The sequence below is a fragment of the Typopeltis vanoorti genome, chromosome 4 (genome assembly GCF_054136105.1).
Source record: "Typopeltis vanoorti isolate ZY-2024b chromosome 4, IOZ_Tvanoo_1.0, whole genome shotgun sequence".
In the NCBI taxonomy this organism is placed as follows: Eukaryota; Metazoa; Arthropoda; class Arachnida; order Uropygi; family Thelyphonidae; genus Typopeltis; species Typopeltis vanoorti.
Genome location: NC_143552.1, coordinates 165,192,406 through 165,207,822, shown reverse-complemented (window position 1 = coordinate 165,207,822; position 15,417 = coordinate 165,192,406). Strand labels below are relative to the sequence as shown.

Sequence of the window (15,417 nt, the reverse complement as noted above, 5' to 3'; positions counted from 1 at the left end):
GAGGTAGCAGGGTTTTTTCTCCCGGAAAACTCGGGTTTTTCATCCCGCGTACATACAAATCGGCCCTTCAGAACACACGCAATTTACAGACAAAAATTACTAGTTGTGGTGGTTGTTGGAGTTGGGCGGTAGATGGCGTTGATGGAGACGATTCGTAGTAGAGGTTAGGTGTAGAGACAGTTGTAGATGTCCTCCCACAATGAGTCTTCGGACTCCTTGGAGGTATCAGGAATAATAACATAATTTAGGGAATAATAATAACAATAAAAAGACAAAGACAATGAAAATAGGTAGAATCGTTGGAAATGTCAACTGTGTTGTGCATGGAGAACCTATAGAACAAGTAAAACATTTCAGCTACTTAGACACGATTTTTAGTGAAGATGGTAAATTAAATATGGAAATAGACAACAGAATCAACAAAGCTGGCATGGTAGGAAGTCAACTGAATAAATTCATATGGAATAAAAGAGAAATTAGTCGGAACACTAAATTAGCTGTATACAAGACAGTGTTCAAACCAGATAAAGCAATGGCAGGTCACCTTTACCTGCCATTGCTTTATCTGGTTTGAACACTTTTTTTCTGCCTGCCTTGTATCTCCACTGAAGAGACCTCAATAAAGGTCAAAACTAGTCTGGGTAGTGGTCCTTCCATGAATGCATAACATTAGACATATCCGCAAGGAGATGTGTTTTGCATTATGGGAGATACTGAGATAGGAGTGTTGGTATCTTGCTCCACCTTTGCAGGGAGTTGCCCGGTGTTGTACCACTTTACTCCAGTCCTGAAGATACTTTGAGGCGCAAACTTTGTTTGCACACACTTGGATAAAGGATTAAACTAAATTTATTATAGTGTTCAAAGCAGTTTTAGCTTACGGATCTGAGAGCTGGGTCAGAAGTAAAACACTTGACCAAAGACTAGAGACCGCAAATATGAGAGTCCTGAGAAAGATTAGAGGCGTGAACAGATGGCATCAATGGCAACATCATATTAAAAATGAGGATATTAGGAAAGAACTTGACATTGTCAGCATCCAGGAATGCGTTAGCAGAGCTAATCTCAGATGGTATGGTCACTTAAACAGAATGGGCAAGGAAAGATTAGCAAAACAACCCAGAGGAAGACCAAGATATAGGTGGATTGATACGGTACAAAGTGCCTTAGATGATAGAAATATAAGATCTGATAATGTTGGGGTCTTGACAAGTAACAGACTAATTTGGAGGAAAATTGTAGATAGGAAGTTAGTAATGATGTAAATTTTTCATGTAGTACTATCATATCCTGTATGCCCCTTGAGGGTAACATGTCAGGAATTTGATGATGATGATGATGATAGGTAATTACTTGCAGCAGAATGTAATGGAGAAGTCAGAGGATACGGGAATGTCGGATCTTGTTATAGGATCAGAAAATCTGTCCATAACTAAAATGGCTACATTGGATTGGGGAAAATGATTATGCGGTCTTGACTTGGGAGGTAGCAAAACATGTGGAAATTTCAATTAAAAAAGGATATATGTAGAACTACAAGTCAGAAAATTATGATACACTTCACTTAGGAGGCAGCTTGAAATACATCTTAAATATACTTGCAGCTTGAAGCAGTACATGGCATAAAGATCGGCAAGGGAAGGATGTTCACAGTGCATGGGTGATAGTCAAGGGATATCTAGAAGAAGCGATATCACACTTTTTACCCAAGGTGAGAAGGGTAAATAAAGTAGGAGTTAGATGGATGAGTGTTATCATTAAACATGAACTGCAAACAAAGAAAAAATGCTGTGGAGGGTATAGAAGGAGAAAGATGACCATGTAACTCATCAATAGTATGAGGATCAGGAAAGAAAGCTGATCCTAAATAGTTTTTCATTATGTGGCAAGTAGGAGGAAGAAGATGAATGTTACCTCTCTACCATCTGCAATTTAATGAATGCAGATGGTAGAGAGGTGTCCATGCAGTTTGCCTAGTTGCTATGCGCTTCGCAACCATATGCCTGTGGAAGAAGTGTCCTAGGTTCGATTCCCATTGATGACGTGAGGAGCTTAAGGATCTTCCTCAGCCATAGCCAAGTTAGCCGGTACTGGGAGTGGACAGCAGGGTTTTTTCCGCCAGTTTAGCTGGGGTTTTTCATTCCGCAAGCAGGCAAACTGGCCCTGTGAATACACAGGCTACAGTCATAGCATATAGTATGGCAAGGATGCAACGGGAAACCACCTTGCTCATAATCATTTCCCTAGTATGGTAGCATATAGCTACCCCCATCAGCTGTATGGCTGAGGGAATAGAACAGAGAATAGCTAGAGAGGCAGATTAAATTGTTGAGCTACTGAGAGATCATTTGCAAGGGTATATCATCCAAGTGAAGATACTGTTATGACAGAGAGTGATTTAAGAACAGAAGTTGAAGAACTGGAGGTATTTAGTATATTGCAGAATTTGAATAAATACAGCTGTGGGATTTTCTGGAATATCAGCTCACATATTAAGAGAATGTGCAGGGGAAGTGGCAATGCCTTTGACTATGCTATTTAAGTTTCATCTCTGGCAAAGTCACAAGAGAGTGGAAGGAGAAAAGGGAAATAATTCCCTAGCATAAAGGAGGATCTAAGTCTGCAATAGCAAATTACAGACCAATCATTATGTCAGGAGTGGTGGTAAAAGTACTGGAAAGAGTGATCAAAAAAAGAATTCAGGAATAGGTGAATGGGATGTCAAAAAGATAAATTGTAGTGTTGAGGGTACGTATCTTGTTGACAGACACTAATAAAATAAAAATTATAAAACTCAAGAAATGCCATTTATTCCTACCAAGTCTGATGCATGCATGTCCTTATTGTGGCTCCTGGGCAACGCTTTATGGCCAAGTTATGCAAGGACAAAGAAAGCAAGTTCCCGATGCTTTCAAACTGGAACTAGTCAGCAAAGGGAGATACCCTCACAGAAAATGTCAGATCTCCAGAATTCCTGGGAATTAGACAAAGGACTGACAACCCCACCTGGAAAAATTATCTGGTCACAAAATTTGAGGAAACAGTAACCTGCTGGATGGTCTAAATTGATGACAAAATAGCAAATGTTTTAAGGATTTGATGACTGGATGATGGAACATATTCTCTCTTTATCAGTTTGGATCCCTAAAAATGCTGCTGGAGCAGTTAGATAAATATAGCTTATATATTACTGATATACAAGAAATGAGATGGACAGGAACAGGAATCACAGAAAAGAAGAATCATATCATATTTTATAACTGCCAAAAAGAAAGCTCACATTTGGAACAGGATTCATTGTAAACAAAAAGATAAAACATCTTATCATGGAATAAATTAAAGATATCAAAAAGTGTATGCAAACAAAGTTTGCATGCGAAGTCACTTCATGACTGGGCTACTCGTACATAGAGGCTAATGACCTCACATCACTTGCCTTAGTATCCCATAATACAAAACACATATCCTTACAGACATGTATAATGCAATGCATTATGGGAAAGACCACTACCCAAACCACTTTTATCATAGAACTAGAGTAGTTAGTATAGGGGTGTAAGAGAGCCTGATAGTATTAGGAGAAAGAAAAGACAGATAGATAGCATGAGAGAGAGAGAAAAGGCCTCAGCTCTTTTATATCATCATATAGCCAAAGGCTATCAGTTTTCCTTTTTTACCAATCTCATCTAGATGAACAACCAAAAGACTAATGGAAACTAAAGTGCAAAGATGATTGATACCCAGGTGGTTAGCCCCATGTGGGTTAATTGCCTTGAGTTGGCCTTCTCTGCTTGGGATTGCTCTCCAGTCATCCCTGCAATTGACTATAAGACCACATTGAATTGAGAGGATGGAACTATTTAAAAAACTTCTCATAGCAAGAATACACAGAATCCCCCCCCCCCCCCCAGTGAATACTGCATAATGAGGGTGGTCTACACCATCTAGTCATAAATTTGATATCTCCAAGAATGCTTCTTTCTAAATGCAAAAATCATCTGATTGAACAATAAAATTTCTACAATACAAATAAAGCATTTGGATGTCATATTGCTGGTTTTCAAATCTGTGTTTCTTTCTAACCTTCCATAAATGGTATTTTAATTCATTAATTATAAAAATAAAAATTCTCTTCCCATTGCTGATGGGTACTGCAAAAAAATAACCTGTTCTGTTGTAAGCAATGGAACGCCCAACACATTACATAATTTCTTCCAAATACGAAGGGAAAGGGCAGCTGTAGAATGCTTTACTGTTCCCAATCGATAACATATGTCACAGATTAGATTTTCAATGTTAAATTACCTCCATTTGATGGTATTGACTGGAAGGTGGCCATATGGAATTCTCCAAGTAAGATAGGGTATCCATGGAACTTCAACAAGTTATGAAACAAAGTATTGTTGTAGTAACCAACTGTGGAACTTCGTGGTGAAAGAGATTAAAGATTTCTTTATACTAATTTTACTTTTTTTAATGGAAAGAATGTCAATTACAAAGTGTTTTAGTAGTCTTAGAGTTAAGCACAGAGTGTTGTAGTATTCAGGAACAATCTCAGCTTTTGGACCTTTATAATCATTAACTCAAAACAGGGGAAGATGAAAACCCAGGTAGCACAGCAGAAGGTCTGCACAAGTGTGATTAGTCTGCAATATTTTATGGATTTTTGAAGCTGTCTTGCTTAAATAGCAGAATTTTAAGACTGGAAGTACAAATTTTTCATGCTTCTTCGATAGTTGAAGAAATTCCTTTTTAATTCTTGGTATTGGCTGGACCAAAAAAAAAAAAGCACAGGTTTACTATATAATTGCTTTTCTTCAGCTTCTGTGATGTCTGTAATATTTATTATGTACAACTGAGCAGGAAAGATTTTGGTTTTGAGTACTATGGCTTTAGAAGAAAAGGAGAGTGGCCCTATTTTCCAGTCTTCTAACATTTCAAAGTTCTTGAACTGATAATATTGAGTAAGTAAAGAAGGGAATTTCAAGTATAACGAGAGATTCTTTCTTAGAGATTAGTCCAAAAGGAATGCCTACATCCTCTGTCCAAAAAGAAACCGAACTTTTCGAAAATAGAAGAAACTAGTGGCACCACCTGTTGTATCTTTTTGTTGTCGAAAGCAGCAACCTTCATTAGTGCTGTGTCAACTGTTTATGACATTTGTTTCATTAGAAGCTGAGTTAAAGTGCCAAGAGTGACAGTGTTTTGACGAACGGTCGGAAAATGAGTTTCAAACAGAGAGCTGCGATTGACTTTTGTGTTAAACTTGGTAAAAATTATGGGATCTGCACTATGAATTGTTGGAACATCCACCCTATTCCCCAGATTTTTCTCCCTCTGACTTCTATCTCTTCCCAAAACTAAAACTCTTCCTCGCTGGTCAGCGTTTTAATTCGAATCAAGAGGAGATTGCAGCTGTAGAGGTGTATTTTCCAGATCTTACTGAGAACCACTACAGGGATGGGATAATTGCACTAGAGCATCACTGGAATAAATGTATTAATCTTAAGGGAGATTATGTTGAAAAATAAAAATAATTTTGAAATTATAAGTTAGTTTTTTCATTGTTAGGCCAAGAACTTTTCAGACCACGCTCGTAATAAGCACTCTGAAGGACAGTTATTCAAGATACCTTTTTTTTTGGTATTTTGGAAACATTCAACAAAGTCAGGCAATTACTTTCCAATGCTGACAAGATGAAATTTAAATTTTTTGGAATATGGGATCTCAGCTGTATTCCCTTTGAACTAAACCGTAAAAGAGAACTGCTCACTATACTTGGGAATCCTCTTCTCCATTTGTCCAATACTACCAGTTTAAGAATTTATACACAAATGCAATGAAACTGGAAAAGATTAGAAAATCAGGCAACTGTTCTTTTTTTGAAGCCTCAGTACTTAAAACTATAATCTTCCTTAGTCCGCTGTACATCATTTATATTACAGATGCCAAAGCAAAACAATTACATATATATATATACATATATATACAAAAGACAAAAGTGATGAAAATAGGGAGGAACAAAACTACCATCTCAGCCACCCTAAACGGAGAACAAATAGAACAAGCAAACAACTTCATATACCTTGGATCAAAATTAACAGAAACAATAGATGAACTCAAAACAATCAAACACAGAATAGCGATAGGATGGACCACCATGGGAAAATTACAGAAAATCTGGAAAACAAACAAGATATCTAAACAAGCCAAAATCAAATTATATGAAGCAATAATTATACCAACAGTCATCTATGAGCAGAAGCATGGACAGTTAAAAAAAGAGAGGAGAAAAAACTGCTGGCATTTGAAATGAAATGCTTAAGAAAAATAAATAGAACAAGTTGGATAGAAAAGAAAACAAACATCACAGTCAGACAAGAACTATTGTATAAAAAGACAATAGAAAAAATTAGAAAACAACAACTGAGATGGTTTGGACACACTGTATGCATGGATGCAGACAGACTTCCTAACGTCCTAATCAATACTTTTCCAACTGAAAAAAGAAGACCTGGAAGACCAAGAATTACCTGGCTGAAATTAATAAAGAACATCTCAGGATGCAAAACATATAAGGAACTTTTTCGAACAGCAAGGAATAGAGACGACTGGAAGATCCTGCTCAAGAGAAGACTCAACCCGTCTTAGACGGAAGAGAAGAAGAAGAAGATATATATATATATATATATACACAGTGGTAATCTCGCTAATCCAAATTTCTTTAGTCCGAACCCACCAGTAATCCGAACTGCGGCTTGAAAGAAAAAAAAGTTTTATTTATTACGTATTATTATTTTATGTACTATTATTTTTATTTAATAATTATTATTTTAAATGTTATTATTTATTTTATTATTATTACAGTACACTATTTTATTCATGCTGTCGATTGTACGGTTATACTGTAGACCTATTTTGATTTACCTTAATGAACTGATTAGTCACCAGTATTGCACAGTGTTTATTTATCTTTATGTTTCTTCAACAACAAGAACAACGACTTAGCCTAAAGCCTAGTTGTATATAATGCTCAGTTTTTCTTTGGTTATTGAAATCAAATGTTGTCCGAGTTGTCGATAATTCTTTTGTATTTTCGTAAGTTTTCAGTGAATGATTATCGATTGTTTTAGTAAGTGATTTTATTTTTCAGATAAATTTTAAAAGTGACAGTTTTATTAATATAATTAACGGCTATTTGAGCCTGTTTTTGTTTAGGAGTGTCCCTTATATTTAATACATTGGCTAACATAACTCAAAAGGGGTATATATATATTTTAGGGCATTATGGGCGAGTACAGAAGGCAATTATGGCAGAATAAAAAATGTGGAAAAATTATGTACATACCTTGTTTTTGGTTTAAAGATGCCTTCTAAATCCAAGCTCTTGATGAAAGGTTGTATGTAAACGGGGGGGGGGGGGGGGGGGGGGGGGGGGGAAGAACATGGGGATGTGCTTGAGACACGGGAAATAAGTTTGGGAACCCGGGTTACTATTAATAATATATATATAAATATATATATATATATTATTTTGTTGTGGGGAGAGGGGGGGGGGAAAGAAGGGGAAGGGTATCCTTATGTGGAAACTGGGAATATAAACAGTTTTATTGTTTATTAACTTCATTTTTTATTTTACTGTTTTTAACACTAAAATTTATTTCGTTAAAATGGCTACCAGGTCAAAGCCTAATAAAATAAAATACGTAACATTATCATTGTCGGATAAATGTAAAATAATTCAGTGTCTGGAAAAGGGTGAAGCAGCCGTACAACTTGCTACTAAATACAATGTCAGCAAATCTACAATCGGTGACATAAAAAAACAAAACAAAGATAGGATTTTATGTTTCAACCACAGAAGAAGGACCAAGCAAGAGACAAACTCTGAAAAAAAGTGATTTTTCTTTACTTGATTCTGCTGTTTACACGTGGTTTCTTCAAGAAAGAAGTCATCATACTCCCATCTCCAGAGACATTTTAAAGCAGAAAGCTAAGCATTTCCATTCACAAATTTACCCGGATCAGAAATTCAAAGCAAGTGATGGTTGGCTAGAAAAATTTAAGACACGCCACGGTATTGGGTATCTATCAATATCAGGGGAAAAACTGTCTAGTGACTTTTCCACCGTAGAACTATTCCAAAAAGCTTTTTTAGAAAAAATTCTTGAATTAAATTTAACCAATGATCAAATTTATAATGCGGACGAAAGTGGTCTTTGTTGGAGGTCATTACCAGAGAAAACTCTAGTTCACATAAATGAAGCCTCAGCACCCGGTCGAAAAATGTCCAAAGAGCATGTCACGATAATGCCTTGTGCAAATGCCTCAGGAAAACTTAAATTAAAGTTACTTATAATTGGAAAATCAAGAAACCCAAGACCGTTTAAGAACTGCTGCCTTCCGGTTTTGTACCGAAGTCAACGTAAAGGATGGATGAATATCCAACTTTTATTTCAAACTGGTTTCTGTTAAAACATTTAAAATCCCAGAATTTGGAACAGAAAGCACTTTTATTATTGGATAACTGTCCTGGACATCCTCCAGCAGATGAATTGATTAGTAAGAATGGAAATTTTATGGTTATGTTTTTGCCTCCAAACTGTACTCCATTGTTCCAACCAATGGATCAGAACATAATACAATCCATTAAATTAAAATAGCATAAAGACATGCTTTTAAATGAAATTTCCCAAAATTATGACGTTACCACATCGATAAAAAATATAAATTTGAAGGATGTAGCATTCTCAGTGGCTGCTGTTTGGGAAGCCATCAAACCTGAAGCAATTCAAGCATCATGGAAAAAACTGTGGCCTTCTAGAATTTACTAAGATAACTACGGTGATACACAAAATGAGGAAATTTAAAACGTGCATAATTTAGTTAAAAATATAAATCCAGATGTTCATATTTCACCAACAGATGTTGCGGAATGGATTACAGGTAGAACCGAAAGTGAATTCGAAATCAAATCAGATGATGAAATTATAAATCTGACGTTACAGAATTAGAAGACGATGATGACGATGAACTCGAAGAAAAAAAAGTAAAACATGAAGAGGCAGTTGACAGTTTTAATGTGTGTATAGAATGGGCTAAACAGAATGATACACCATTCCACAAAATTTTATTGCTAATGCAGCTCCGAGAAGAAACATTTGAAAAAAAGTTTACTTTCCAAGAAGCAAAAGAAAATAAGTGACTTTTTTACAAAGAAATAAAAAAACTTTTTATGTTATTTTGTGAAACTTTTTTGTGTTCTGTACAAGAAAATGATATTTTTTTACGCAAATTAAATTATGTACTGAACTATGCAATTTTATTAAATCAGAATCCTCAGAAATACAGTATATACAAACTAAATTTTTACGTTACAGTACAGTAGCTTTTTTTCTATTAGTTACTTCATTTATTTACAGAATTAAATTGACGTATCATTAGAATCTGATTATTTTTGTCTTAAACGCTAGTTATTGATGTCTCTTGGTGGTAAATTCTCTAATCCGAATGAGCACAGTTTTTATTAGTTCGGATTAGCGAGATACCACTGCATATAAAATATATGTATATATATATAATATGTATATATAAAATTCTGTGAATCTTTTTTTTTTTTTTTCTCTGCCAGGTTGGCAGGAAAACGACCCAGAGGAAGACCAAGATATAGGTGGATTGATAAGGTACAAAGTGCCTGAGACGATAGAAATATAAGATCTGATAATGTTGGAGTCTTGACAAGTAACAGACTGATTTGGAGGAAAATTGTAGATAGGAAGTTAGTAATGATATAATTTTTTCATGTAGTACTATCATATCCTGTACACCCCTTCAGGGTACATGGCAGGAATTTGATGATGATGATGAAGCATAAATTCTGCATACCATCTTTCCTTTCCAAATTTTAAAACCTTACATTTTGCAACATTGAACTCACATCTCCATTTCCGTGCCCAATCACTCAATTTATTCAAGCCTTCTTGTAAGGCCACAACATCTTCACTATTCTTCATGGTCTGTCCCAACTTGACATCATCTGCAAACAACTGAATATTCCATCCAAATCTTCACCTATATCGTTAATATACAAGTTAAACAGTAATGGCCCCAAAACAGACCCCTGAGGCACTCCACTAGTGACTTTCCTTTTCCTGGATATCGCTCCCCCATACACAACTTGTTGATACCTATCAGATAGCCAGTCTCCAATCCAATGCACTAATCTAATATCCAACCCCATCTGCTCTAGTTTGACTATCAATTTATCATGAGGTACTGTATAAAAAGTCTTTGCAAAATCTAAGTATATTAATGCTTATCCTTCTCCTCTGTCCAAGGAAGCAGTCACTTTATTGTAATAATTAAGTAGATTACTAAAACATTACCTACCTTTAGCAAATCCATGCAGTCCATCAAAGATAATACCATTGTTGTCAACCCAACTCTGTATCCTAGTTCTCACAAGCTTCTCCAACAACTTAACCACAACACCTGACACCAGATAGGCCAATAGTTTGATGCTTGAGTTCGATCACCTCCTTTATGAAGTGGCACAATCTTGCCCTCCTTCCACTCTTTAAGAACTTGACCAAGTGCAAGACTCGTACTAAAAAAATGTGTCATGGCAGGTGTCAACTCCCTGGCACGTTCCTTCAGAATACGTGGTGATATATTATCAAGTCCCACAGGCTTATTAATATCCAGTTTAATCAGCTCTCCATACACCTCTTGCTCACTTACAGTCAGTCTCTCCTCCCCATCATCTGCTGCTCTCAATCTCTCCATGAAATCACATTCACAAGATTGAAAGACCTTTATGAATTGCTCATTAAGTATCTCCACCACACATTTTGCAACAGCTATCTTTATACCATTTTCTCCTATCAATGTCATCCTTCCATAATCATTCTTTTTTTTGCTGGCTACATATCGAAAGAATTCCCTCGGATTCTTTTTGGCTTCATTAGCTAACTGCTGTTCATACCTCTCTTTAGCTACCCTCACCAACCAAGTCACCCTCCTTGCCTGGTCTTTGTAGACCTCATGGAATTGGTTATTTCCACTTCTCTTATGCTGCCTTCACAATGCCCTCTTTCTCTGTATCGCATGCTTAATCTCTTTATTCGTCCATCTCACACCTACCTTATTTAACCTTCTCATCCTTGGAATACATTTAGAAATTGCATATACTAGATAGTTCTTGAAAATCCCTCAAGCTGCATTGATCTCTTTTCCAGCTAACTCCTCATTCCATGCTACACCCGCAAGCTGTCTCCTGAGCTCTTCATAATCACCCCCCCACCATTGTAGTTCCATATATACCCTTTTCTCACAGAAGTTCTCACACTGCTGGCAACCACCCAGGTAATCACCTCACGGTCACTCTCACCAATTGGTGGATGATCTGACACCTCGTTTATAATTACATCCTCTGATGAGATGACCAAATCCAAGACCCTCAATCCTCGCATGCCCTCTGTTACATATTGTCCGAGATAGTTATCCCTCAAAAACTCAAGAAACTCATTTTCTTTACTTCCAGTTGCTATCGTATCATTTCAGTCTATATTGCCTTAATTAAAATCACCCATAATGATCACCCTTTTCTTATTTGCTTGACTAATTTGATTATACATTTCATTATCACCAACATCCACATTACCTGGTCTATAACAACATCCAACCAAGTAGTTGATTCCATTCACCTCTATCTCACACCATACTGCCTCAAAACCACTGGCACTATTTCCCTCTTGCATATCTACTTTGTATGGACATAACTCTTTCTCTATCATCAATAATCATGAAGATACTTCAAGCACAAACTATTGTTTGCTCAGGCTTGAGTAAATGATTAAGCAACATAATCTCTTGTCAAGTATAATTTATTTTTTAATCATATGAGAGGAAAAAAAACTTGCTATGACAAGTCTCTCTCTCTCACACACACACACACAATTTTTTTTTCCTCCTCAAACAACTTACCTCCATATGGAGTAATTGGGAAAATGTGTGTAGTCCCTCTCAACGTGCTGACAGCAACCCATCTACTGTCTAACGAAAATGCAACATCCTGTACCTGTTATAAATAAATTATTTTATCAAAATTAATGATCCACAAATGATTTGTCTGGAATTCATGTGAGAAATTTTAGCATGGAAGTGGTTAAAAAATGTTTGGTAAAAATCTCTTACCATTACACTCACCACATTCCATAAAAAGAAGCAGTAATATATATTTCCTTCATTGAATGGAATGGTGTTTATACAATATAATTTCACTTTTATTTTAAACATTGATATTAGTCTAGTGACTAATACTCTGCAAATGCATCATTGTTCAGTGTTACTTATTACAAAAAAAGTTACAGCCAAAAACTTAGACTATGTGAGAGACACATACACATTCACACAAAAAAAAAAAAAAGCCTCATACATCATCCTCAAATTCCTGACATGTACTCAGAGAGGAGAGTAAAGGATATTATAATAGTACTACATGAAATTATAATAGTACTACATGGAAGTGGTTAAAAAATGTTTGGTAAAAATCTCTTACCATTACACTCACCACATTCCATAAAAAGAAGCAGTAATATATATTTCCTTCATTGAATGAAATTGTGTTTATTCAATATAATTTCACTTTTATTTTAAACATTGATATTAGTCTGGTGACTAATACTCTGCAAATGCATCATTGTTCAGTGTTACTTATTACAAAAAAAAGTTACAGCCAAAAACTTAGACTATGTTAGAGACACATACACACACACACACACACAAAAAAAAAGCCTCATACATCATCCTCAAATTCCTGACATGTACTCAGAGAGGAGAGTAAAGGATATTATAATAGTACTACATGAAAAAGTTATATTATTACTACATTCTTATCAAAACTTTTCCTACAAATTAATGTGTTATCTGTCAAGACTCAGTCAAATCTGTGAAACTCTGATTCTGACAACCTCTATTTGGCCTGAAAACAGCTTGTTCTCCAAGCTTCCCTTCCATAATTTTTTTAGTCACTTCTCAAGTATACTTGCATAAATCTTACCAGAAAAAAACACAGTATGGAAATTTCTCTGCAATTCTCACATTCAGTTTTATTTTTCTTATTATAGATGGATACTATTAGAGCTCTACTCCAATCATTTGAATCTGACCCACTAAACTGGCCTTCTAATGCCTTCTAAAATTTTCAACAATAAGCTTAACTAGTTAACTAATCAAGTTTGTTGTTGAAAGTTTAAAATTCCTCCTCATCTGTTTAGTGTACCACAATTAATCCCATTAACTGTCATTTAACAGTTACTATAATGTAATGCTATAATAACGACTTGTGGGGAAAACCCACTTCTAGCAAGTGCATCCCACAGACAGAAGAGGAGGAAAGTTCTAAAAAGGTCACTTTGAGTAAAGAATAAGAAGCCACAAACAAATGGGATCATTGGGTATTTGGAGCATTCCACATACTCTGAAGAAAGGGCCTCAGCAACCTTACAACTTTTAGTAGCAGTGACTTTACTCCAAAATCTAGTACAGTAGTGTCTTATAATGAATTTTATGCCATGAGTTGTTGCACAGAATAATCAAAAGTACATCTGGGGCTTAGCCAGGAGGTCCTATTTTAGAAGTATATTACATCCAGTACAGGTCAATGTCACTGTAGACTAGGGATGCAGGAGACATTGGATTAATCTTGGAGGCAAAACATTGTCTACAGAGAGATGAAGAGATATCAATGCAATGACCCTGGTGATTTTAGCCGACTAAAAATACTAATATCTAGGCTGAGTAGCCGGCCAAGTGGTTAGCGTATCCGTTCTCCAATCAAAAGGCTGTGGATTCGAATCCCGCTGTGGGCATGGATGTTTGTGATTGTCTGTGAAAATACTAGTAGTGGCGGTGGGTGGTAGATGCCGTTGGTGTAGTTCCGGTTTGTTGTGGTTGGTGGATTGAGTGGTAGAGACAAAGAGTTGTGGAGTAAGCCCTCCCTCGATGAGTCTTTGAACTCCCTGGAGATGTCGCATAATAATAATAATAATCTGTGTCCCACACAGATAGGCCAGTTGAAGGAGTGAAGAGTGCTGTGAAAATTCACAGATTATTTTGGACTGCGTTCCAAGGAGAGAATTCTCTTTATTTTAGGATCTTCAATGCAAAAGCGAGGAAAATAGTATAGCAGTTAGACCTGAGTGTGGCAGATTTGGTCTAGAGAAACAGAACACATGGCAAAAAGCTGTAGGAACTTATCCATGCTAACAGATTAATGATTACTAATACTTATTTTTAGATCCACCTACAATGTACTTGGACATCAACATGCCAAGACACCAAATGGATTAGCATCCTGGTACTACAATGATGGAATACAAGCATCTGTGAGATGCACACCTGTTCAGGAGTAGACTATGGCATAGATCATTAACTAGTAGAACTAAAGCAAGATAGACAACAAACTCTCACAAAACAGCCACCAAACTATATATCAATGATCCACACAGTTCCCATAAGAAACATCAACATAGATTAGATGCTCTTTTGGAGAATGATAAGGAGAACACCTCTTGAAATGCTCTGGGAGGGAGTCAAAAATATAGGATACAGTGAAAAAACATCTAGGCCTAGTTACAAGAGACCAATTGATCGCAGAGTCATCATGGGATGTGGTCAAGAGGAGGATAGAAACAGAGACAAAAAAGACTGAAAAATATAGGAAATTACATCAATAAGATAGGAAACACATCAGGCAGGACAAAAAAATTATGCTAATCAATGTGAAGACAGAGGATCAAATGAGAAGATAATTATAAGAGAATGTTTGGTATGGTTCATGAGCTTAAGCACAAGTTTAAGCAACAGGAATGTTATGACAGGAATGAGTAGTAGCAATGGAAGAACAGGAGATGAAAAGCATATGGAAAGAAAAGAGAACCTTTTGGGGGGGGGGAATCTGGAAAGGACTGCTCCCTAGGAGAATCTTAAGTTGCTATCACTTTCACTTAAGTCTAAAGTTGAAAGGGAAGTAAAGGAGCTGTTAATAATAACAAAGCCACATGTGTAGATGAAATCTAGGCAGAGCTAATTAAGGATACAAGGAATGGAAGGATAAGAGTATTTTATAGACTGACTGTAAAGACATAGGAAACAGGAGTATGGCCTAGAGACTGCAGTCTTCATACTGGTGCACAAAAATTTCTTATGCAAGCAAGATGTCGGCCTGGTTGGCCGAGTGGTTAGCGCATCTGCTCTCCAGTCAAAAGACTGCAGGTTCGGATCCCACCGTGGCTATGGATGTTTGTGATTGTCTGTGAAAATACCAGTGGTGGGGATGGTGGGCGGTAGATGGCGTTGGTGTAGATGATGATGTTAGTTGTGGTTCGATGTAGTTAGTTGATTGGGCAGAGACAG

At 36.3% G+C, this 15,417-nt stretch overlaps 1 protein-coding gene across 1 annotated transcript in view; it reads right to left on the bottom strand.

The window, feature by feature from the left end:
• rudhira (breast carcinoma-amplified sequence 3 protein rudhira) overlaps positions 1–15,417 on the bottom strand; it is a 532,797-nt gene that overhangs the window by 266,896 nt on the left and 250,484 nt on the right. The window contains exon 13 of the mRNA XM_090391579.1: positions 11,986–12,079. Coding sequence (XP_090247705.1) covers positions 11,986–12,079 — 94 coding nt within the window. The remainder of the gene's footprint in view (positions 1–11,985; positions 12,080–15,417) is intronic.